This window comes from Sapajus apella, unplaced genomic scaffold, assembly GCF_009761245.1.
Source record: "Sapajus apella isolate SASKATOON/1434 unplaced genomic scaffold, GSC_monkey_1.0 scaffold33, whole genome shotgun sequence".
Classification (NCBI taxonomy): domain Eukaryota; kingdom Metazoa; phylum Chordata; class Mammalia; order Primates; family Cebidae; genus Sapajus; species Sapajus apella.
The window spans coordinates 23,053,976-23,079,765 of record NW_022436973.1 but is presented as its reverse complement, the minus strand read 5'-3'; the positions used below and the strand labels follow the sequence as shown (position 1 = coordinate 23,079,765).

General features: G+C 52.2%; 1 protein-coding gene across 3 annotated transcripts in view; it reads left to right on the top strand.

Annotated features, from left to right (window-relative positions):
* Positions 1–1,154: 1,154 nt before the first annotated feature.
* EBF4 (EBF family member 4) overlaps positions 1,155–25,790 on the top strand; it is a 69,696-nt gene continuing 45,060 nt past the window's right edge. The window contains exons 1-7 of one of the 3 annotated variants that reach the window (XM_032295609.1): positions 1,155–1,416; positions 1,923–2,044; positions 13,947–14,103; positions 14,341–14,404; positions 14,575–14,630; positions 16,265–16,338; positions 17,838–17,906. In XM_032295609.1, coding sequence (XP_032151500.1) covers positions 1,414–1,416; positions 1,923–2,044; positions 13,947–14,103; positions 14,341–14,404; positions 14,575–14,630; positions 16,265–16,338; positions 17,838–17,906 — 545 coding nt within the window. In that variant the 5' untranslated portion in view covers positions 1,155–1,413. Of the gene's footprint in view, positions 1,417–1,907; positions 2,045–13,946; positions 14,104–14,340; positions 14,405–14,574; positions 14,631–16,264; positions 16,339–17,837; positions 17,907–25,790 lie in introns of those variants that run through there. The other 2 variants (XM_032295608.1, XM_032295610.1) reach the window with 2 other exon arrangements.

Genomic DNA, 25,790 nt, shown 5'->3' with positions numbered 1-25,790 from the left:
AGCCCCCGGGACGCCTCATCTGGGCCAGTGTGGGACAGAACACTATCTCACACTTGGAGGCCCCTCAAAAGAGGATGTGAGTCAGTTGGGGCAAGAAGGTGTTACTGGAGGGGTTACGTGGCAGGCAGGGCAGGTGACTCCCTGTTCTGCAGGAAAGTGCAGGACTCATTCTGGGCTTGCTCAAAGCCTGGCTGGGACAAGTGGGGAGAGGGGCAGAAATGCCTCTGCCCCCCATCAAGGGCCAGGTGACTTCTGCGTCAGGAACTAATAAAGAAAGGAATGGAATCTGAGAGGGGACGCAGCTGGGAAGAAACAGGAGGTGAGCTGAGCTCTGAGCCTACCTGTCCAACCTGCAATCAGAAATCAGGAGGTTCCTGAAAGGCACAGATGGAAACTGAAAAAGCTTTAGGCTTAGGTAACCCAGCATCGGAAACAGGGATGATGGATGCAGGGAACTCGCCCAGCTTGTCTGGGGCCCCAGACTGAGACAGAGAGACGTTTCAGTCCTTGGCTGGGGTTAAAGCGAGGTCAGGGTCGCCGGGGAAATGCGGGAGTACAGTCACGCGGGAGAAAAACGTCAAGAGCGAAAGCTCGGAGGCGTCAAAATGAGCTGCAAGTCCAGGCACAAGGCGTCGGGCGCGGAGAGTACGGCGGGTGCAGGGGGAGGGAGATGAGGCGGCGAAGACGGCGGGGCTTCGTCCGGAGGCGACGGGGAGGCCACGGAGGTTCCCGAGCGCGGCAGGGCGCGCACCTCCTGCTCCGGCCGGGCTCCTTCGCTGTGCGGTCCCAAATCTTCCCTGTGCGGGTCTCCGTGGCCCCGGCCGGGCTCTTCTGTTCCCTCCCACGGCCTCCGCCAGGCCGCAGCCCCCCGCCCCGGCGACCGACTCGCCAGGGTCCGCCCCGCCGCCGCGGCCCGGGCCCGGCCGCTCCTCCCCCGATGATGTCACGTCCCCAGCCGCCCCTCGGCCGGCCGCGCCGCCCCGCCCCCGCCTCCCCCGGGCCCCAGTCCCCTGGGCCCGCCCGCTCCCGACATCCCTCCTCCCGCCCGCGCTCCCTCCCTTCGGCTACCGCTCCCCCGGGAGCGGCGGCGGCGGCGGCGGCGGGATGGCCCGGGCCCGCGGCCAGGCCCCGGGGAGCGGCGGGCGGCGGCGGCCGCGGCGGGGCGGCACGGGAACCGGGCCCCGGGGGGAGTCGGCCGGGCTGCTGCTGCTGCTGCTCCAGGTGCTGCCGCCCGCGGCTACGGCAGGGCCGGGGCGCCGGGGCACGCGGGGCGCCGGCGCCGGCGGCGTCTGCTGGCCTGGCGCGGCCCCTGCCTTTCCCCGGGACGCTCGGCTGCTGCTGTTCTTGCCGCCGCTGCCGCCACTGTCGCCGCCGCCGCCGCCGAGCTCCGCGCCCGCAGCCTCCGCCTCCCGGATGGTAATCAGCGCCCCGCGCTGGCGCCGCGGGCGGGCGGGAGGTGGGGGCTGCGAGGGGGAAAGGGCGGGCAGCCCCACGCCCCCGCCTTGCCCTAGGCAGCTCCTGGGGCTCTCGGGTCCCCCCCCTCCGACGACCGCGGCCCCGGGCAGCCGCCAGAGCGCGCCTCTGGGGCGCCTCCGCGCGGACCGGGTGCGGGCTCCGCTCCCCGCCCTCCCCGCCGCGCTCGCAGTCCGCCTGCCAGCGCCCTGGCCGCGGGGGAATCCCTCCATCTCCCCGCCCCGCGCCCCAGGAGGGGAGGGGACAGCGCCAGCGCCCGCAGACCCGCTTTCTCCGAGGGAGCGCCCAAGAGGCGAGCGCGCACTGAGCTGCCCCGACTCGACGCTGCGCTACTGGAGGCGCCTAGTGCCGTCGGGTCGGGCAGAGCTGTACGCAAGCAGCCTCCGCGGGACCGGACGCCGGGCGGTGGGGGCGCCCACTCACTGCGCGCCCTCATGTTCCCTGCGCAGGACGCTCTGCCCCGCGGCGGGCTGAACCTGAAGGAGGAGCCGCTGCTGCCCGCCGGCCTGGGCTCCGTGCGCTCCTGGATGCAGGGCGCCGGCATCCTGGACGCCAGCACCGCGGCGCAGAGGTAAGCGCTCGGACCCGACCCGGTGCGCTCGGGTGGGACGGCTCCGCACCGCCTCGGCTCAGCTTGCTGAGCTGCTGGAGCCAGGGGCAGAAAGAGACCTAACTCTGGACGGTCCCGGCGAGCTCTCCCGCCCACCCCGTCCGGGGCGCCGGGGCGGCCTCCTGAGGATGTGGGGCGGGCCGGGGCGGGGCTTCTGCCTCTACTCCGGGCTGTCCCAGCAGATTTCTGACGGCCGCTCGCTGGCGCCGCGGTGAACGCCACCCTAAGCCGGGCTGTCTTTGGCTCTGAGGGAAGAGGCAGAACCCCGAGCCTTGACCCACAGCCACCGGCCGTCTAGGAACGTCCAGCCCCTCCTTCCTGGGCAGTCCCAATGCCTTTCCTTGTCCAATTCCGCAGCTCTCTGTCAGGAAAGGCGCGAGACCCAACCCCCTTTTTCCTTTCCCACGCCCCTCAGAGTTGGAGGATGGGGGTGTGCAGAGCCAGAGAAGCCGCTGGGGGCTGGACAGTGGGGAAGAGATGAGGTGGGCAGTCGGCCTGGCTTGACTGATTGGCCTGGAAACTGGGCAGGGCCCCTGCCTCTCCCTCAGGTGTTTTTCTGGTAGGTGCTGTGTAAGGCAGAGAGTCCATGGGAACCCAGCACCCACAGTGGTCTCCTCTGACTTCTTTGCAGGTGTAGGGGAACCTCAGTAGGGGGTTGCCTCCAGGATTTGAAGGCGAACTTTTAAAGTTTATTGCCCCCTCCAAGCACCTGCACCTCCCCCCCACCCCCGGGCTTCTTGCACCTCCAACTGTGACCATGGAGGGAGGCTTTTAGGAATCCGATGGGGAGTCACTGTGGTTAGGATTAGGGAGGTGCCAGCTCTGCTGACAACTGGGACAGGGTGGGCACTGGGCTTCCAGAAGTCTGAGTTGTTGCAGCAGCCAGAAGGGATTCTGGCTGGGGGCTTAGGGCCTACGGGCCTGACACAGGAGCCCACATTCACACTCCAGAGGACGCCTCAACCTCACCCTGTAACAAACACACACCGCGTTTCATGCGCAAACTGAAGCCGTTTCTGCCCTCCCCTCCTTTCATGGCTGGCAGGAGGGAACGCTGGGGGGCTCTGGAGCTGATCTATTCTGGAAGAGAAAGGGTCTTGTGAATGAAATAATTTCCAAAAGTTTTACAAGAGATATAGTTATATTCCAGAAAAATCTGAAAATAAAAAATGTAGTCCCTCCTTTCTAATACAACTACTGTCAACATTTTAGTGTATTTCCTTCCTATTTTTCTTCCCATTAACTTGTCTCTTTCTGTGCTATGCTTACAATTCCGCCTCCTGCCTATTCTTCTGTTGGTTCTGGCTTTTTATTTAACTTGAGATGGTCAGTTTCTTAACTTGGCCCCCTCTTTATCTCCACCACCTGCTGTGTGGCGAAAGCTTTATGTAAGAGTGGGTGAGGAGTGCTGGCAGGGGCCTCTGGGAGTTAAGGTTCCGTTTCTCTGCAACCTTTCCCTCTGTGCCTACCCAGAGGCAGGTCTGATGATGGGGAAGCAGACGTGAAGGAGGCAGCGCCCTTGGAGACTGTGTGGGGTTCAAGAAGTGTAGGGATAAGGTTTCTCCCAGAGCAGGGGCCACAGCAGTGGTCTCTGCACATACTGGGGTTGAGTGGGCTTGGGGTGTCCAGTCTGAGTCTCCACATGGTTAGGGCCACCTTGCTGGAATGGAGAGGGCTTACGAAATGTGAACAGGAGCATTTCTTCAGGCTCGGTCTCCTAATCCCCAAGTTTGGAGACTTCTCTGTCTCAGGATGTAGACTGGGAGCCTCCACACGTGGCTGACTCTCCTCCACATCCTACACGGAGCTGTCGCATCCTTCCTCCTCACTCATCCCATGTTGTGTGTCATCACTCCGGTTGTATCTTGTTCTTCAGTCAGTCCTCTGCGCAGGTCTTCCCATCCCAAAACAGCAACAATGAAAATTCCTCCCCCTGGCCCTGCCTCCACCTTCATCCGATGCCTGGTTTCTCTCCCTCTCATCTCTGAGAAACTTTCACAGAAGCGCTCTCCCAAAAGGCTGCCTGGGATCCAAGAGTTGGCTTTGACACCTTCCTCAGCATCACCCTACAGTTGCATGGGTTGTCAAGGCTTAGGAATGTTCCTTTCCATGCCCTAGTTCCAGTCTCAGTGCCCTCAGCCACCACTTTTAGCAATAAAACCCCCGGCCGGCCGGGCACGGTGGCTCAAGCCTGTAATCCCAGCACTTTGGGAGGCTGAGGCGGGTGGATCACGAGGTCAAGAGATCAAGACCTGGTCAACATGGTGAAACCCCATCTCTACTAAAAATACAAAACATTAGCTGGGCATGGTGGCGCGTGCCTGTAATCCCAGCTACTCAGGAGGTTGAGACAGGAGAATTGCCTGAACCCAGGAGGCGGAGGTTGCGGTGAGCCGAGATCGCACCATTGCACTCCAGCCTGGGTAACAAGAGCGAAACTCCGTCTCAAAAAAAAAAAAAAAAAAAAAAAAAAACCCTGACCCTCCATCCACTTCCTCCCTGGCTTGAAGGTTAACTGTACCCTGATTACCACTTTAGCCTCTTGACCCAGGCCTAGCCCCAGCCCCTTGCCACGCCATCAAAACCATCTTCCCTGCACTGGGGACCAAAGCAATATTTCCAAAGTACTTTTTTCTGATCATATCTTTTTCTGATTAAAAATAAAGTGACCAGGCCAGGCGCAGTGGCTCACGCCCATAATCCCAACACTTTGGGAGGCCAAGGAGTTCACTTAAGGCCAGGAGTTCGAGATCAGCCTAGCCAACATGGTGAAAACCCATCTCTACTAATAGTACAAAAATTACCTGGGCATGGTAGGGCATGCCTGTAGTCCCAGCTACTTGGGAGGCTGAGGTGGGAGGATTGCTTGAGCCCAGAAGGCAGAGGTTACAGTGAGCCAAGATCACACCACTGCACTCTCTGGGTGGCAGAGTGAAACTGTGTCTCAAAAATAAATAAATACATAATAAAGTGACCACCCCCCATCCCCACTGCTTCCTCATGGATATCTTCAGCATTCAAGGCCCATCACGGTCTGACCCTAGCCTTTCTCCTCAGCCTCCTCTGCATGATACTTGGCAAGCTGTGGATACTTGGAGAATTAACTGCATCTCCAGTAAGTCCCATGGTCTATTGAAACAGTCCCCCTGCCCTCAGCACCTGCACATCCACTGGATTAACTCTTACCAGCCTCAGGACTCCCTCTCACACCTGCTGACCCCAGCACCTGCTCTGTCTCCCACCTCCCACCCTGCCCAGGGGAGTGGCTTTAGTGCTGCCGTGAATGCTTACCATAGACCAGCATCTGCTGTCCTCTGCCTGTCCCGATCCTCCTTGCCCTGCCAGCTGGGGCCTTTCCCTAAGGCAAGAGCAGCGGTCCGTTCATCCTTGTGTCCACAGCACCCAGGGCAGGCTCAAGCAGTCCAGGTGGGGGTGGGGGCGATGACTGTCTGCCAAAGGAAGCAGGAATATTTCTCAGAGAGCTCCCAAGTCCCTTTCTGTTGGGTTCCCCTCTTGACTTTGGAAGGCTCCAAGTTCCAAAGGAGCTGATATCTGACCCAGGACTCAGCTACTGGAGCAGCTACTCCTGCCCAGTTCTATAGCTTGGCTTTTACAACAATGGCAAGATTTTTACAGAAGGTGGGCGGGGAAGAAAAGGCCCAGAAGGCCTGCTAAGATCAGCCAGGGAGGCTCTGCCAGCAGGGAGGAATGTTCTGAGCAAAAGAGGGGTAGGAAGAGCAGAGGGGCTACGTACCCTTAAACTGGAGGCAACAGGGATGGGAAGGCTGGTGGAGAGGGCTTCCCTCTCCCTACCAAGATCTTCCTACCAGGGAAGTCTTCACAAGGACCCCTGCCCCTGGCCTGAGCCAGCAGGACTTTATCTCTGAGATCCATTTGCCCAGACCCAGCTCATCTTCCCCTGACTCCTCTGAAGACCCAAGTCCTCCTGCTGGCAAACTCAACCCAGAAGTAGCTCTCTTCTTCTGATGTGCTTCACAGGCTGGGGAGACTTCTGGAGAGCCCAGGCCAGAACTCCCGCTGGAGGAGACCCCTGGAGGACCCAGGCCAGCCCTCCCACTGGAGCTGGTCCCTGCACACTAGCCGGGAGGCCAGCTGGGGCTGCCTTTCCTGTAAGCAGCTGCAGGCTAGCATCCCTGCTAGGAAATGCTTTTGTTTGCTTTAATAATTCATAGCCGATCCTCAGCCTGGGACCTGGCAGGCAGGCCTGTGGGTGGGTGGTGAGAGGGTGGGCAGAGAGCAGTGGAGCGGGGAGTCTTTAGGTAGAATTGAGGGCCAAAGGAAGAGGGGAGAACAAGCCTGTGAGATCCTTCCTCCAACCCCCACTTTCCACCCCTTTCAGGTACTTTGGTCACTATGCCAATTTCCAGGGGCAGGAGAGCAGGGCAGATGCTGCGGCAGTGGGAAGAGGGGATAGGGACCCTCTCCAGACCCAAACCTCCTCTCCAGCAGGACCATCTGGACACAGGCTCTGGGCAGCTGCCAGCAGCCTCCAGGCCCTCCCTGTGCAAGCATTGTTGAGGTGGGTGTGCCCCAGTGAGCTGCTGCTTTTATCTTCCCCAGTCTGCAGCGCAGCCAGGGGTTGGGCATGTCAGGGGCTGGGAAGGGCCAGGCAGGGCCAGGCCAATAGATCTCGTCTGGGGCAGGAATGTCAGGCCCAGCTTGATCAGCAGCAGCAGTTCCGGCGACGAGAGGATGCCTGAGGGGAGAGTGGGGGCCAAGGGGATGCTTGGAGGAAAGGGGGGATGCAGAGGAAAGGGACTGATGAAGCCCTGCAATGATGGGGCAAAGAAGAGTGGGACTTAGCAGAGAGAGACTTGGGGGAAATCTGGGAAAAGGGATGAGTTGCAGGAGCCATACTCTTTTTCTCCTTCCACTTCCTAGGGTGAGGGGGGTCAACAAAGAGCCCCGCTCTGTTACTGATGAAAGTAGGGCTTGTCGCCTGTGGCCCCAGCATCCCAGACACAAAGGCAAATTAAGCCCAGGCCAAGGTATGACTTAAAACCTTGAGTTATCAGGGCAGTCAAGAGTTATCGGGGCACCAGGATTTGGTGGGGAGAAGGGAAGGCAGGAGGCCTGGGGATGCTTCTGAGAGGAGGCCAAGGCTCCAGCCTCAGTCACTTGTCTTCTGTGGGATTTGAGCTGGCTGTAGTTAAATTGCTCACATTTATAACAAGCATGTAGTCAAGGATGTGAAGAGCCATGAGTGGCCTTAGGAAGAGAGAACAGAGACTGTGAAGGGGACTTTGTACCAGACAGTTGTGCTGTGGCAGGGGAGAGGGGCTGCCTCGAGAAGGGACCTGGAGTGTCCTGCTCAGCCTTGCAAAGGAGCATTTTCCGGGACCTATTGGGCAGTCTCAGCAATAGCAGTCAGACACTTCTGCAGCCCCTGGCATCTCCCCACAGCCATCTGCATACACTCTGGAGCACAGTCCACCTGAATGGCCTGGGTTGTGAAGGTCAGGTTGCCCTTGGTGTTGGCTTGAACCTGGATTCCTAACACAGTGCTCAGGAAGCCCATGCACATCTGTGCTCACTACAAAGCGTGTTGACTCTGACCAAAATGCATCTGTGCAAAGTAAATCTTTTTTGGTATCTTAAACAGTCTCCTTTAATTTTTGCTCTATTTCAGAATGAAAGAGGTGGAGGTGAGTGGGACATGGTGGATATAAAAAGTGAGCGTGTTCTCTTCCCAAATCTGGGAAATCTGGGTTCTTAAGTACAGGGGCAAATGTCCCACTGCCTCAGCATACTCTGTGGTTGAGAAGAAAGCATTTTGAACGTTGTGCTTGAAACAATCTTTTTAAGAAAGCAAGGAAATGTATAATTTATTTTGCAGTCTTGCAAAAGTGGTTAATGTGGCTGTTTTTGTCACTCAGCTGCATTTCTCTGGAAAAGGCGCTTATGTGGCATGGTTTGTTCACTAATGATGCTAAGTGAATAAGCTGTTTCTGAATTATGGGTGCCAGCAGTACATATGCCAGGTGAGGCAGTTCTTACTTGCATTTGTCATAAACTGATACCTGCCAAGCTGCACTCAAGCCCTTGGGGCTGTAGCTTTGCTGGCTTCCGTCGTAGCCCAGGCCTCTGAATGGCTGGCAGTGGGTACCCATCCACATTCCCTCAAGACCTTTGGTCAGGGGTCTGCCTCCCCTGCTGTTATCTGCTTCCCTTTGCTTGAGGACTTGCTCAGGCTGCCAGAGCCTGCTCTGTCCACTTGCACAGCAGCCTAGACGTACCTGAGAAGGCACAGTACCCAAGCTCCCTCACCCATCCCTCTGATAATGCTGAGACATACATTCCATGCTGTTTCCAGAGTTCCCCATGGGCTGGAGCTCCAAGTGCCCACAGTGGGGACTTGTGGAAAATGCACCCCCTATAGGCTGCCTTTTCATCTTTGTCTCACCCCCAAACCCCAGTGTTTCCAGGAATCACTGCCCAAATACACTATTGGTATTTGAATCCTTGTCCCCAGGTCAGCTTCTAGGGGAACCCAGATAAAATAATTGTCTCTCCAGGCTTCAGGGGCTCTGTCCCTCTTCCCTCCCCATTCCTTTCTTTTAGATTAAGGACACATATCAAAAAACACCCTCGCAGTTTCTCTCCACACCTCTATGTTTGTCTTAGGCAGCGCCACTTTGGAGCAGCACCATGGGATCAGAGACCTTGGCCCTGGTCCACATCTCTCTGTCGCTAAGCCAGTCTGAGAGCAGAACGTGGCCCCACCTCCCACCTGTGTCCTCACACACCTGCACCCAGGATGTGCCCATCAGGGGCCCTCAGACCACTCAGCACCTCCTGAGCCATTTGAGTCTATCTCTTTGTTTTTCTTTCTGTTCTTTAATCTGGGTTTGTTTTCTCTTTAAAAGAGCATCAGCTACCCCCAAGGAATAAGAAATCTCCCCTTCCCCTTCCCCAGCCCTCTCTCTTTGGAGCTTGCATTTCCATTCCATGGGTGTTGATTAGTCACCACTTGCACATTGGGGTCAATCAGGAGAAGGAGGCATGGTCCACACCTGCCTCTGTCACCCTCGAGTCCTGTTCAACACGCTGTTCCTCGTGTCCTTCTCTGTCTCTTGTTCATAGGAAAGTATCCTTTGCTCGTCTTGCCTTGAGCTTCTCCAAGCTTGGCAGGGCTATGAACAGGGTGAGCTGGGGCTCTTGCCCACTCTGCACTCCTCCTCTGGTTGGAATTGGGCTGGGGCTGTCACTTACACTGGCCTGTTGTCCATGATACAGATCTTGTCCTGCAGCTGTAAATTAACCAGTGCTGCTCCACAGGTGGCTGTGAGCCTGGGAGGATGAGTGTGCCTCAGATCCACTGAGCTGTGCTTGGGAAGAGCAGGATGCCGCTCTGGGCTGTCTTGGGGCAGTGGACTGAGCCCAAACCTACTAAGGGGCAGGGCACAGGCACAGGAAGCAGGACAGCCCATCCACGCCCCCAGCCGGCAGGAAACACTGGCCCAGAAACCCTCAGGGAAGCTGCTGTCTTCTCCCTCCCTGGGTCCCTATGCCTTCTCTCCTTTGTAATCCCCTCCTGCAGGGAGGGTGAGCCCTGTGAAGGGAGGTTGGCTTGGGGCTTCTGCCACACTTCACAGGTCTGGTCCTCAGGACCCTGGCAGGAGCTGGGAGGCAGCCAAGACCCAGGACTGGCTGATATTTGCCAAAGGGCATAGGTAGGACAGGAAGCACAGGCCAGCATCTTTGATTTTTGCTGTACCAGTCTGGAATTTGGCCTGGGAACTTGCAGGGTATCTGTGTAGAAAAGGCATGTCCAGTGGTCTGGGAGATTTTGTTATTTCCCAGCATTCACCTCTCTCTGGCAAGGCCTCCTTTTCTCTCTGTAGCCTCTCTCCCCACTGCCTGAGAGCCTTCCAGGCCCCTTCGCTGGGCTAGATGACAGGATAAAAAGCCACAGGGACCTGGGGTTGCTTCACAAACCCACCTCCTCTGGCCTTCTCTCCCACCAGGTGGCCCTGGAACCTATCCTCAGTGGAGTTCAAGTTAAGCTGGTCCTGGGAGCGGGAGGGAGGAGCTCAGGGTTGATGCCTCATTAGCATATTCATCAACAGTAATCAGGGCCCCGCTGTGATCAAAAGCCCTCTTAGGGCTTCCCTGCCTCTTGCTGGCTGGGGAGCGGGTGAGGGGTGATCAAGGCCTCAACTGGAAAAGACTGCAGCCCGAGGGGGAGGGGGTGGAGGAAGCAGGGAAGGATGGAGGGACAGTGAATTCCCTAGGGAAAGGAGCATCTATAAGAAGAACCTGTGATCAGAAAGAAAAGGTGTTGAGGCTGGGCACAGTGGCTCAAGCCTATAATCCCAGCACTTTGGGAGGCCAAGGCAGGAGGATCACTTGAGCAAGGAGTTCAAGATCAGCCTGGGCAACATCGTGAGACCCGCCCCCCATCTCTCCAAAAATTTTTTTTTAATTAGCTGGGCGTGGTGGCTTATGCCTGTAGTCCCAGCTACTCAGAAGGCTGAAGTGGGAGGATCCGGTGAGCCTAGGAGGTTAAGGCTGCAGTGAGCTATAACTCTGCCATTACACTCCAGCATGGGTGACAGAGCAATATCCTGTCTCAAAAAAAAAAAAAAAAAAAAAGATATTGGAGAATTGGAGGTCCTCTCTCCTCTCCCCTCATCCTTATCAGGGGACAAGAAGACTTATGGCTTTTGCCTCCTAAGTCAGCATTTCATGTGGACCGCTGAGGGAGGTTCCGGGGCAAGCTTTCAAGAGGAGGAAGTATTTCCATTTTAGTATTTATTATAATCTGTATGTGTAAAACAATAGCAAGTCCCTCATGCCCATGACATCCCAGATGTTATGGCTTAGTGTGAAGCCGAGTAAAAGGATAAATTGATTTAAAGTTATGTGAAGAAAAATAGTAAGTAGTGGTGACTGTGGCAGCCATTGTCACAGGAGCACGATCGTGATGGGTGCCTGGACAAGCAGACCTAAGTGGCCCTCAAGGCAGTTCCCCATCCTCATCGCTCCCCTGCATCCCCGCAGCAGCCTCTCACTTGTCCTCCACACTGCACCCTCCTCTCCCTCATAGCATCTCTAAGCCCCGCCTGGCTCCAGAGCTTTCTAGTGGCCTTTAGTCACATTTCCCAAACCATGACCCTCAACAAAAGTGCTCCATAGTCCAGCAAGCAGGGTGTGTTAGTTACCCAGTCATGGTGGTTGACACCTGTAATCACAGCACTTTGGGAGGCCAAGATGTGAGAATAGCTGGAGCCCAGGAGTTTGAGACCAGCCTGGGAAACATATGGAGACTTCATCTCTATAAAAAGTAAACAAAATTATCCAGGCATGGTGGTGTGTGCCTGAAGACCTAGATAGTCAGGAGGCTGAGGTGGGAGGATTGCCTGAGCCCCAGTGGTCGAGGCTGCAGTGAGCTGAGATCATGCCACTGCACTCCAGCCTGGACAACAGAGCAAGACCCTACCTAAAAAAAAAAAAAAAAAAAAAAATTGCTCCAAGCTGGGCATGGTGGCTCACGCCTGTAATCCCAGCTCTTTGGGAAGCTGAGGTGGGAGGATCGCTTAAATCTGGGAGTTCAAGGTTGCAGTGAGCTATGATCACGCCCCGGCACTCCAGCCTGGATACAGAGCAAAACCCTGTCTCAAAAAAAATTATTCCGGGTTGGGCATCGTGGCCCATGCCTGTAATCACAGCACTTTGGGAGGCCAAGGCAGGAGGATCATTTGAGCCCAGGAGTTCAATACCAGCCTGAACAACATGGGGAAACCTGTCTCTACAAAATACTGAAAAAAAATTTAGCCAGGTTTGGGGACATGCACCTATAGTCCCACCTACTTGGGAGACTGAGGCAGGAGGATCATTTGAGCCCAGCAGGTCGAAGCTGCAGTGAGCTGTGATTGCACCACTGAGCTCCCGCCTGGGTAACAAAGTGAGATCCTGCCTTGAAGACAAAAAACGGGGGACAGATCTTGAGCCCAAGTCTCTCTGTCTTCAAATTTGTATCTTAAAGAAAAAGGGAAACTCCAAAACTTAGCAACTTAAAACGACAAATATTTATTATCTCACATAATTTCTGAATGTCAGAAATAAGGGAGCAGACTAGTCTGGTGGTTGTGGATCAGAGCCTCTCATGAGGCTGCAGCAAGATGAGAGCTGGGGCCACAGTCATATGATGATTGACTGAGGCAGGTGGATCTGCTTCCAAGGTCACTCACACTGGCAAGTCAGGGCTGGCTATCGGCAGGCGGCCTCAGTTCTTCTCCCTGTGGACCCTCCATAGGGCTGCTTGAGGGTCCTCAAGACATGGCAGCTGGCTTCCCCCTGAATCACTGATCCAAAAGAAAAAACAAGGCAAAAGCTGCAGTGCTTTTATGATCTAACCTTAGAAGTTAGATGCTATTATTCCTGCCATAGTCTACTGGCCTCACAGGCCAATCCCAACACAATACAAGAGGTGGGTAACTAAGGGCATGAATCCCAGGCAGTGGGGATCACTGGGAACCATCCTGTAGGCTGGATCCACACATGCAGAGCACCAGCCCTAGCCAACTCAAGCAGGTCCATTCCTGGAGGGTGTCCCAGGGTCCCAAACACACCCACGTTTGTGGCCACAGCACCCTTTTCTCAAGGGAGGCTCCAGAGTCATGAGAGATCTAAGGAACACACGGAAGACCGGCTCAGAGAAGGGAGTCTAACTCCTTCCCCTGGTGTTTGTGCCCCTGCACGATCTGGCACGAACTTCCAGTAAGAACTTTCCTCCTTTTACGTCACTTTTTGACATCTGCGGTACAGCGGCAGTCCCTGCACATCCAGCCATTCCTTACGCTGCTCATTCTGCCCTTTTCCTCGTTCACCTAATGAGCTCCTGTTTATTCCTCAAGGACTTGGGGAATAGCCACCATTCCATGAAGCCTTCCCCTCAACTCCCACAAAAAGAATTAATTTTTTCTTCCTTTGCTTCTCAAGTTTTCTGCATGGTGACATCTCTCTGGGGGCACTTGCCCCTTTGTCTGATGCCACAGCTCTCTGTGTGTCTTCTCTTCTCCCAGGCATTTGCCTCCAGTCGCGGCTGTTGCCATGCACCCTGTGCTTGGTACATCCTTGGGAAGCAGGGGATATTTGGGGAAGAGTGAATCCCTTCCTCCTGTTCTCACCCTGGCCTTGCTTCTGGGTATGGTTTCTGATGAGCCAGGAGAGATCCCTTAGCAAGGCCAGATGAGAAGTTCCTCCTCCCCAGGGGAGCCTGTGGTTTTCTCTCCCAAAGACTAGAGGCAGGTCCCTCCACACCTGGGAGTTGCTCTCCACCCTCAGTCATAGCCCACGGCACAGGCCGGGCAGACTAGTGGCCCTGAGCCAGTTTGATGTCTCCAAGGGTCCGATGGACATCGTCATTCCCCAGGCAACACCACAGGCTCACGACAGCCTCAGCCTGGGCTGGGGTTCAGTGGGATATTTGTTCTAGGGCCCTCTGGGTCCCCTTGAAGCTCTAAAGGGCAGTCACAGGAGCCCCTGGTCAGGAAGACGGATTGGTTCATACTTTTGATTTTGGAGATTACCCTTGCAAAATGGGCAGCCCAGGAAAAAGCCTGGAGGGAGTCTAACAGGGCCGCCGCCTTTGCAGTCACCACTGTGCCTCTTGTTTTCCAGGGGGCAGGCTGGGGTGCCCTCGGTGCTGAGAGACCTCTATCTGGAAGTGAGATGACCCTGACCAGGCTGGAAAGAGCTTGTCTAGTTGGATTTCTTGCCCAAACTCTTGGCATCTTGGAGCCACGTCCTGGCCAGCGTGCCTGCCTGGCCCAAGGTGCTGGAGTCTTTCTCACTGGGGGATCCTTCCAGTGGTTTTCCTGTTCTTTTCCTCCCACAGTGGCGTGGGCCTGGCACGAGCACATTTTGAGAAGCAGCCTCCATCCAACCTCAGGAAATCCAACTTCTTCCACTTTGTGCTGGCCATGTACGACCGGCAGGGGCAGCCCGTGGAGGTGGAGCGCACAGCCTTCATCGACTTCGTGGAAAAGGACCGAGTGAGAGGCTCGTGGGCTTGGCTGGGACTGGCCCCAGGAGAGAAACCACAACTACACACACACACACACACACACACACACACACACACACACACACACAGGCAGATGAATGAATGGATGCTGGCTGAGTGTCTGGAAGGGAGGGAAAGAAGTTTGGGTTAGGAGAAGGGGGTGGGCAAGGGAGGCTGGAGGATGGATTCCTGATCACTCGAGCATCCTCCCATCTTGTCCCTGCAGGAGCCTGGGGCCGAAAAGACTAACAATGGGATCCACTACCGCCTCCGGCTGGTGTATAACAACGGTGAGTGGAGGCCCCTGCCCTGCCCACACTGCCCCTGAAGAATGGGCATTGCAGCATCCTTCAACACCTAATGCCCCACTTGCCAGGGCTGGGGAGGGTGTGATGTGGTCTGGCCATTGAGGCTGCACATGCTTCCCCGGCAGCAAGCCCTCTCCATCTTCCCATCCTAGGACTTCGGACGGAGCAAGACCTCTATGTGCGTCTTATCGACTCCATGTCCAAACAGGTGAGTCAGCGCAGGAGGTGCTGACGCCCATCCCACTCTCTTCCCGGTCTCTGCCTCCCCTGGTCTGAGTAAGCCTCCTTGTTCCCGCCCTCATCTCCCTATGCCCTCCGTCCCCATCACCCTAACTCTAGTTCCTGCCCCAGCCTATGCCGGAGCCTGTGTGGCTTTTGCCTTCAGTTCTAGAAATAGACAATATTTATACAAAAACCCTGGCTTGGGTCATGTTCCCTAGCATCCCAGCTTGAGATGGGAACTCAGGTGCAGGTAATTTATTTGGGGAGATGGGAGGGGCTCCCAGGAGCAGGGAGGGAGGCAAGCTGGAAGAAAATTGCACAGGGATCTCTGGAGAAGGAATGGCACCAGACGTGTTCCCCGTCAAAGCAAGTACCAGGATTTCTAGTCATTGGCTGGGGACCACTCCTAAGGTAGCATGTAACCTCCTAGACATTTTCAGACCAGGCAGTTCCTATCCACTGAGAACAGTTCTCAGGAGGAATCCTCAGCAGCTGACATCAGCCAAAACCACCGGTTAGGGGCATGTGTCCAGTAAAGTGGATTTGGGTTCAGCCCCAGGAATTTCCGCTGCAGACCCTCAGTGCCTTGCTGATGTGACGGTCACAGGAAGGAGGCTCAGGGGCCAGCATGAGGAGCTAGAGGAAAGTGAAACCTGAGTAGGCCCCAATGGATTCTGCCAGCGCAGGGCCCCACATCTCAAGGCTTTTCAGAGAAGCTGTGCATGCTGGCAAGGAGTGGGTTGAGTCTTAAATGGGCCAGATTAGTGGGCTAGGAATGCAAGGTGGGGATTTGGGCTTTCTACACAGGCAGGGTCTTCTGGCAGCCTCCACCCAATCCCAGGGCAGAGGGAAGAATGGTTTGTTTCTAGAATGCCCATGGCTGCTGGGCTGGGGGAGGCAGGCCAGGCAGTGCAGAGTAGAGCTGTTGGGGGGATGGATGTGGAAGGGGTTGGAGGAAGTCCACAGAGAGAGGGATCCCACAAATTGGGAAAGGCACAGAAGGTTATAAACTAGGAAAGCAGATTTGCAGTTAGGAAGCTCACTTCTCGCTTCCGGGCAGAGGGAGGCTGGAAGACTGGTGAAGAGGTGATGCAGCAGTCCCTTGGGAAGACCAGGCCTGGACTGGGATGCTATGGGGGAAGAGGCAGCTGTGCAGCCCTTGGGACTCACGGGGCTTGCAGGGATAGCTGAGGACAACACTCATCAACAGAAGCAGAGGTCCACCAGGGCATGGAGGATGCACACAGGAGGATTTCGGGGAAGGGGAGGGGCCTGGTGCAGGGTGGAGACAGGAGTATGTCTATCCCACCAGCCCCCTGACCTTGGTCCTGGTGCCCTCGGGAACCCCCGGCCCCAAGCCAGCTCTGGAAAGAGCCACCTGCTGACAGACAGAATCTGCAGACTTCATGCCATTCTCGCCACCTGGTTGCGGTGGTGGTGCAGTTTGGGAGGAGGGGTTATCTTCCATTGAGCAGCCCAGAGCAAAATGGGGGGCGTGCTCTTCCCTGGGGCAGGGTTTCCCTGGGCCTGCTCTTGGGAGATGCCTGGCCCATCTGTGTTGCCATCTGCACCTTCGAGGAGCCTCTTTCCCCTCCAGCCTATGCCCTTCCCCCTTCCCAGGCCATCATCTATGAGGGGCAGGACAAGAACCCTGAAATGTGCCGAGTGCTGCTCACCCACGAGATCATGTGCAGGTGAGAGGCGGTGTCACTCACACCTTGCCCTCTGCCAAGGCGTTGCCAAGGACTCCTCTAGGCCCTGCCCCCTCGCTGGCCTTGCCCCTGGCTGCTCTCTGCTCCTGCTCCCTGGGGAAGCCTAGTGTCAGGTGATGAAGGGAGGGGTGACGCCCCTGGGCACAGCACTGGCTAAGGAGAGGGTCCTTGAGGCCCCATTAGACTGGCCTGTTTATGTGGCTTCTCTGAGTGCTTTTGTAAGAGAGGCCTCCTGCTGCCACTGGGAAGCTTAGCTAATAAAGCTCAGGGGAGGGCTGCCGGATGCGGGAACAGGGTCTGGGAAGGCCTCTGGGATTCGCTCAGAAGCTAATCTTTGAGGAAATTTTGAACCGCAGGGCAGCTCTCTGGCGGGGCAGGGTGGGAATGAGGGGGGTGCACAGCTCTCGGCTCCCTTTTCCCCATTATCCCAGAGCTTGGCATTTCTAGTGAGTCTCCCCAGGAGCTGCCAGTCATACAGGGTCCTCAGAGGCAGTTCCTGATGCGTGGAAAAGAGAACAGTGTTCAGAAATCTGCGATTGGTAGCCAGGCACCTGTAATCCCAGCTACTGGGAAGGCAGAGGCAGGAGGATTGCATGAGCCCAGGAGTTCAAGGCTGCAGTGAGCTACGATTGCACCACGGCATTCCAGCCTGGGCAACAGATCCAGACCCTGTCTCTGAAAAATAAATAAAATAAAATAAATTTAAAATAAATAAATAAATCTGTGGTTGGAACTGTGGCTACCCTTGGAAAGAGGAGACAAGGAAGAGGCCTGCCCGGTGCCTGGGCTGCCGCCCATGCAGCGCTTCTTGGTGTGGATGCTGGTTGCGCAGGCAGATTCATTTTGTAGCCATTGATTGGCCACGTACAGTTGCTCATGCCTGTAATCCCAGCACTTTGGGAAGAGAGGCGGGTGGATCACTTGAGGCCAGGAGTTCGAGACCAACCTGGCAACATGGTGAAACCCTGTCTCTACTAAAACGACAAACAATGGCCGGGTGTGGTGGTACACACCTTGTAATCCCAGCTACGTGGGGAGGATGAGGTAGGAGAGTTTCTTGAACTCAGGAGGCAGAGGTTGCAGTCAGCCAAGAAAAAAAAAAAAAAACAGATTCACTTTGTGGTCATTCATGAATTCACCATTTGAGCTCCAGTCTCTGTGTAGACCGTGCTTCCATAGAGAGACACTGTAGGTGACCTGTAGCCTGCCGTTTCCTGGGCCCTCCAGGAGCGAGGTGCCTTTGGGGCAGGGGTCTCTGGCCAGCTTCATCCCCGGGCTAGGCTCTCAGGGTCCCTGCTGAGGAGCCCACTGCCTTTCTCCCCCAAGGCCCTGGGAGTGAACCCCTCCAGCACAGGGATTCCACACCCAGAGACAGGACATCAGCACCCTCAGCTCAGGCCTCCCCCACTACAACTCATACACTGTCACGGCCCCCTCCTCCCTTGGCTTCCGCCTTCCCTCCTTCCTCATCTTTCCTTCAGCCGGTGCTGTGACCGGAAGAGCTGTGGCAACCGGAATGAGACGCCCTCAGACCCCGTCATCATTGACAGGTACTGGCTCGGGGAGGGGGCCTAGGAACTCAGAGGGGGGTGGGGGAGGGATGGCTGTTTTCAACCACAGAGCACCAGGGCTCAAGGGAGGAGCGGAGCAGCCCCCAGGGTACCAGGGGCTCTGAGCAGAGAGAGAAACTGCCAGGCACCAGGGAGCCTCCAGCCTTGGCCCCTGAACGAGGCCCCTGGTGGCCAACTTTCTGGAGCTGCTTTCCCTGACTCCCTGAGAGAAGGACCCAGGGAGGGCAGGGAGATTGCAGGGGGTCAGGAAGGGAGTGGGGAAACCAGCACTCAGGGATGGACTGCCCAGCTGGAATGGCCGGCGTGGTCATGTCAGCAAAAACCGGATTCAGGTTCCCGGTTCACCCCTGTGCTGTCTGGCGTGACTTCTCTGAGCGTCCGTTTCCTTCACTGGAAAAGTGGGGAAAGAGTAGGCAGGTTTCGGTCATAGAATTGTCAGGGTGATGCATGTGAAAGTGAATTCGTACACCATGATTTTTATTTCTTTATTTTCTTTTTTGTCTGTTTTGGTTTTTGTTTTGTTGAGACGGGGATCTCGCTCTGTCGCCCAGGCTAAAGTGCAGTGATGTGGTCATGGCTCACTGCAGCCTCAATCTCCAAGGTTCCAATGACCTCCCATGACAGCCTCCCAGGTAACTGGGACTACAAGCACACGCCTCCACACCTGGCTAATTTTTTGTATTTTTTTTTTTTTTTTTTGTGGAAAATGGGTTTTGCCATGTTGCCCAGCCTGGTCTTGAACTCCTGGGCTCAAGCAATCCACCCGCCTCGACCTCTCAAAGTGCTGGGATTGCAAACATGAGCCACTGTGCCTGGCCTATTTCTTTTTGAAGAGGAAATGCATAAATAAGGTGCAAAATTCACATGGTACAAAACAGTATATAATGAAAAGTAAGTCTCCCTCCACCCCTGTGTATAGCATACTGTACATGTTATTTTTTTGGTAACAATATATTTTAGATATTATTCCATATAGGAACAAAAACCATATCTTATTCTTCTTTTAATAGAAAAAACATTCATAGCTGCAACAATCGAATAAGCTTAAAAGGGTTTATATCAAACTGTCTCCCATCCATCCATTCCCCACCAAATAACCTACCACCATTACCACTTTCTGTTGTATCCTTCCTGAGATAGTCTTTGCATATACAATAAAATAGTTATATATTCTTTTTGCACCCTTTCCTTTTATTTTTATAAAAATGGTGACAGTGGCCGGGTGCAGTGGTTCATGTTTGTAATCCCAACACTTTGGGAGGCTGAGGCAGGTGGATTGCTTGAGCCCAAGAGTTTGAGACCAGCCTGGGCAACAGGGTAAAATCCCATCTCAACAGGAAATATACACACACACACAAACTAGCCAGGCATGGTGGTGTGCATCTGTGGTCCCAGCTACTCAGGAGGCTGAGGTGGGAGGAACACCTGAGCCCAGGAGGTCTAGACTGCAGTGAGCTGTGATTGTGCCACTGCACTCCAGTCTGGGCAACAGAGTGAGACCCTGTCTCAAATAGTAATAAATTAAAATTAAAATGGTGTCAGGAAGCACAACTTTCAGTACCTTTCTCTTTCTTTGAAAAATTTAGATCTAGGAGTTTACATTAGGACACAAGAAGTCTCCTTAATTCTTTTTTGCCACTGCAAAATATTTCATTGTATAGGTATGCCATAATTTACTTAAATAGTCTGCTATTGCTGGACAGTTGGGTTGTTTTCATCCCTTTTCAGGGATAAAAATGCTGCGGTGAATTACTTTGGCCATGTGTCATTTCACACGTGTAAATTTATATGAAGGCTATTACTAAATAGAATCGCTGGGACAAAGAATATGTGCATCTGTAGCTTTGATAGTTACTGCCAATTCGACCTCTGTAGGGGTTATACCAACCACATTGATACCAACAATTTTGAGAATGCCTATTCCTTACACTCTGGCCAATTAAGTATTTTTGTTTATTTGTTCAATCAACAATTCTTGAGCATCTGCTCTGTGCCAGGATCTTTTCTATACGCTGTGGATAAAGCAATGACCAAAATAGACAAAAAGCCTTGTGTTCACAGGCTTACAAGCTGGTAAGGGAAATAAACATTAACAAATTCAATGAATAAAATGCATAGCATGTTAGATGGTGATAACAGCTAAGAAAAATAAAGCCATCAAGGAAGATCTAGGAGTGCCTAGGAAGCAGGTTTCGCAGTTCTAGGGTATTTAAGCTCTCACTGAAAAGATGGCATTTGAGCCAAGACCTCAAGGCAGTAAGAGAGTGAGCGATGTATTTATGTATCCGAGGGAAGAATGTTCTCGGCAAGAGTGAGCCTGCTGTGTTTAAGGGACAACAAGGGGGCCCAGGTGGCTCGAGCAAGGAGGGTAGTCAGAGGAAATGATGTCAGAAGTAATGAGTGGGGCAGAGGAAGGCATGACCGTGTAGAGTTTTATAGATGCATGTAGGCCACGCTTGTGGGTCATTGTAAGAGCTTTGGCATGACATGGAAGCCATTGAGGGGGATGTCGAGAATGATAAGACCTGGCTTATATTTTAGCAAGATCACTCTAGCTGCCATGTTGACAATGCCCTGTACCAGGCAGGGAGATGAGTTAGGAAGCCAGTACAATAGCCCAGGTGAATGATGACGGAAGCTGAGACTAGGGACACTATAGAGGAGGTTGTAAGCAGCTGGATTCTGTATATCTTTCATTTCATAGGCAGGACTGACAGGATTTATTATGGAAGGGGTGAGCGAGAGAGAGAGAGAGTCAAAGATGTCTCCAAGGTTTCTGACCTGATCAACTCAGAAGGATGGAATTTCCTGAGAAGGGTGTGATTTCGGGAAGAGCAGGTTTTGGAGGAGGAAGGTCTGGAGTTTGGTTTGAGCATGTTATGTTTGTGATGCTCACTAAACACCCAAATGCGGAGTTGAAAAAGCCACTGAAAACGTGAGGATGAATCTCAAGAGAAAGGCTCAGGCTGCAGATGTAAAATCGAATGAATGAAATCATAGAGGGGATGATTGTTGATAGCAAACAGAAAAGGCCTAAGAACTGAATCCTGGGGTGTCCAGTATTTAGAGGTTATGGAGACGTGGAACCAGCAAAGGGAATGAGAAGTGACCAGAGCCTTAAGAGGGAAGTCAGGGGAGTGTCGTGTCCTGGAGCCAAGATAAGGAAATGTTCCAAGTAGGAGGCATCTGCATCCAATCCTGCTCATGGATATGATAACAAAGACTAAGAATTGACTATTAGATTTAGCAACAAAGAGGATATTTGTGATTACCACAGGAGCCATTTCAATGGAGTAGAGAGGCAGAAGCCTGATAGGATTTCTTCTAAGAGAGAACAAGAGGAGACAATGAGTAGAGGAACTCTTTGGAGTTTTGCTCTAAAGAGATCAAAGGAATCAGATGATGGGTGGGGCACAATGTAAGGCCAAGAAAAAATATGGCTTGATAATATGCTGATGAGAAACAGCCAGGAGGGAAGGGGAAAATGAGGATGCAAGAGAGAGAGGGGAGAATTGCTGAAGCAATATCCCTTAAGTGGCAAAAAGGATGGGACCTTGTGCACAGATAGGCTGATTTTAGCTGGGAGCATAGAAAGTTCATCCATGGAAAAGCAGGGAAGACAAAGAACATGGACACAGAAGTGGGTAAATGGGTATATCCAAGTGGGAGCTTGGAGGCTGTCTTCTGATTGCTTTGTTCCTCCATGAACTAAGAACCAAGGTCAGCAGTTGAAGATGAGGATGGAGAGGGAGACACTAGAGGGCGTTATATAGTTATCGAGGAGAGTGAGTGAACCAGGGGAGGAATGTCATGTGATTGACAAGCAGCACTGAGGGCACCCCTGGCGTTTATGATCATCAACATGGTGATAACTTTCTCCACCCATGTTGAGCTGCATGGGTGCCGGTGCAGGACAGGTGAGTGGTTGCATAAAACCAGAGTTAGGGATTTGTCAGTTGAGTAGAAGGAAACATGAGAGGGCAAGTAAGTGAAACGTATGTGCACGGGGATTTTTATTTTTTAAAAAAGTAGAAGGATTTAAGCTGGGTAAAGAGAGGAGTATGTGAGAGTGTGGGCATCGATTCTGATGGGGCCCGAGAATTGTTGGAGTTGAGGTATGAGACAGAGGTTGAGCTGGTTATTAAGTGGATGAAGAATGGATTGCCTGCAGATGGGATTCAGGGTTGAATTGGTAATGTGTGGCCAGGGAAGGTGGAGACAAGATCCTTGGAGAAAAGATGCTCGAGGAATGGAGAAGAGAGTGCATTGGAAGCATTATCTGTTTATACTGACATTGACAGGGACAAATGTTCAAGGGCATGTATAATGGTCCAGGAGTAAAGCTTCATGGAGTGAAGGTAAGCGATCTTGGGAAAGATAAATGGAAGCGACAAGCAGCAGTTACCATAAGTGTTTTCTAGGTCTCCATCATGTAAGTGAACAGCGGTATCCCAGTGACTGCAGTTTCTCTTCCTCTGAGTGAGGTTGAGCTTCCCAGGGCTATTTAAAGGCTATTTGTGTTTCCTTTACTGTGAACTGTCTGTTCATATCCTGTGTTTATTTTTCCTTCCTTCCTTCCTTCCTTCCTTCCTTCCTTCCTTCTTCCTTCCTTCCTTCCTTCCTTCCTTCCTTCTTTCTTTTCTTTCCTTTCCATTTCTTTTTTTCTTCTTTTTTGACAGGGTCTTGCTCTGTGGCCCAGGCTGGAGTGCAGTGGTGAAATCACAGCTCACTGCACCTCAACCTCCTGGGTTCAAACCATCCTCCCACCTTAGCCTCTGAAGTAGCTGGGACCACAGGCTCATGCCAACAAGCTCGGCTAACTTGTGTATTTTTTGTAGAGATGGGGTTTTGCCAGGTTGCCCAGGCTGGTTTTGAACCCCTAGGCTGCAGCAGTTCTCCCGCCTTGGCCTCCCAAAGTGCTGGGATTACAGGCATGAGCCACCACACCCAACTGTGTGCTTATTTTTATATAAATTATTGACTTTTTGAAAAACTGATTTGTAGGAGTATGTATTAAGGAAATTAGCCCTTTGTGAAGAGTTGTACATATTTTTTCAAGTCATTTAACTTTGCCTATGGTGAAATTTGCCCAATTTCTAAATCTTTTACATACTGTGGGTTTTCATTATATTTAAAAAGGTCTTTATCACTCAAATATTATTTTTTAAACATATCCTGTGGTTTCTTCCAGTATTTAGATGGTTTCATTGTTTACATTTCAATATTTGATTCATTTGAAAAAAATGTTGTTATGTCCTATGTGATACATGCAAAATAAAAATTATAAAACAAAGTAACCAATCTACACATGTGAACCTACCAACAAACTTAACCTTAGAACATTAGAAATACCACTGAAGCCAGTTCCCCCCATTCTCATACCACTGCCTAACCCTCACCTACAAGTAAACCAAGTTTTGTGATAATGATAATGACCTTGCTTGTTAAAAAAAAAAAAAAAAATCACAGATTGCATAATCCTAAAAAAAAAGTGTGTAATTTAGTTGTGCTTGTGTTTAACTTTATAAAAAAAAATGATATCATGTTGCAGCAACCTTCTGCAATGCTCTTTTTAAATTCAGTATATTTCTATGATTTATCTATCTTGTATTTAGCTGTAGTTTATCATATTTAGTTTTTGCTATTATAAGCAAAGCTGCTATGATCATTCTTGTTTGTGTCTCTTAATTTGAATAAGTACAAGAGTTTGTTCAGGATATAAACTAGGACAGGAATTGTCAGGTCATGGGATATGCACCTGATCATCTTAACAAGTTGATGTCAATTGTTTTCCATGTGGTTTGACTGAGTAACACTCTCACCCACAGGATTCAGTTCCTATTCCTTCACACTCTCACCAACATTTAATAATGTCACACTTCTTACTGTTTGCCAATCTAGTGGGTGTACAGGGAATTTTGTGGTGGCCCTAATTTGCATTTTCCAGATTGCTATTGAAGTTGAACATCTTTTAATTTGTTTGCTTGTTTGCTTGCTTATTTATTTGTTTATTTATTTTTGAGACACAGTTGCTTTCCATTGCCCTGGCTGGAGTGCAGTGGTGCGATCTCGGCTCACTGCAACCTCTGCCTCCCCAGTTCAAGTGATTCTCGTGCCTCCCTTCCAAGCGCGCACCATCATACCCTGCTAATTTTTGTATTTTTAGCAGAGATGGGATTTCACCATCTTGGCCGGGCTGGTCTTGAACTCCTTACCTCAAGGTTTTTTTGTTTTGTTTTGTTTTTGAGACAGGGTCTCATTCTGTCATCCAGGCTAATGAGCAATGATGTGATCATAGTTTACTGCAGACCCTACTCCTGGGCTCAAGCAATCCTCCCACCTCAGCCTCCTGAGTAGCTAGCTGGGACTAGAGATGTGTCCCACTATGCCGGGCTGATTTTTTTTTTTTTTTTTTTTGTAGAGACAAGATTTCACTGTGTTGCTCAGGCTGGTCTTAATCTCTTCAGCTCAAGGGATATTCCTACCTTGGCCTCTCAAAGTGCTGGGATTATGGGCTTGAGCCATTGTGACTGGCCTGCCTTAGTGATTCTTCATAGATCCTAGATACTGATCCTGTCTCAGAGTAGTACATTGCAAGGTTTTTTGTTTGTTTTTTGAGACAGGATCTCACTCTGTTGCCCAGGCTGGAGTGCAGCAGCACAATTATAGCTCACTGCATCCTCTAACTCCTCGAATTCCTGGACTCAGGCAACCCTCCCATCTCAGCCTTCCAAGGAGTTAGGATTACAGGTACATACCATTGCACCTGTCTACTTTTTAAAAATATTTGGTAGAGACAGCGTCTCACTGTGTTGCCCAAGCTATTCTTGAACTCCTGGGCTCAAGCAGTCCTCCTACCTCCGCCTCCCAAAGCGCAGGGATTACAGGTATGAGCTACCATGCCTAGCCAGAAATATCTTTTTTTTTTTTTTTTTTTTGAGATGCAGTCTCACTCTGGCTGGATGGGTGCAGTGGCACGATCTTGGCTCACTGAAGCCTCCTCCCGGGTTCAAGTGATTTTCCTGCTTCAGCCTCCCAGGTTGCTAGGACTACAGGTGCATATCACCGTGCCTGGCTAATTTTTCTTGTGTTTTTAGTAGAGACAGGGTTTCACGATGTTAGCCAGGCTGGTCTCGAACTCCTGGCCTCAAGCAATCAGCCCACCTTGGCCTCCCAAAGTGCTGGAATTACAGGTGCGAGCCACTGTGCCCGGCCCACAAGTATCTTAATATGGTTGAATTTATCAGTGTTTTCCTTAGTGTTTTTACTTTGTGTTTTATTTAAGAAATGTTGCCAGCCGCAATGGCTCATACCTGTAGTCCCAGCTACTCAGAGGCTGAGGGGGAGGATTGCTTGAGCCTGGAAGATCGAGGTTGCGCTGAGCCATGATCCCATCCCTTCCCTCCAGCTGGGCAACAGAGTGAGACCCTGTCTCAAAAAGGAAAAAATTCTTTTTCTCAGCTGAGGTCATGAAGATATTCGTCTGTGTTTTCTTCCAAAGGTTTCACAGTTTTCCCTTTCACATTTAAGTTTGTCATTCCTGTGGAATTAATTTAGGGGGTATGGTGTAAATTAAGGAATCAATGTAATTAATTTGACTTATAAACTACTGATTATTCCAATACCATTTATTAAATAGTTTAATCTTTCCCACTGTGTTGTAGTACCAGCTATGTCCTAAATCAGGTTTCCTTTTATTTGTGGGTCTGTACCTAGACTCTCTATTTTATTCCTTTGATCTATTTGATAACTCCTACGTAATCATCACTTTTTAAAATCACTATTTCTTTATAAAACCAATGCAGGACAAGTGTATAGGGCAAGTCTCCCACCTTCCCTGAACATTCTTCAGTTGAATATTGG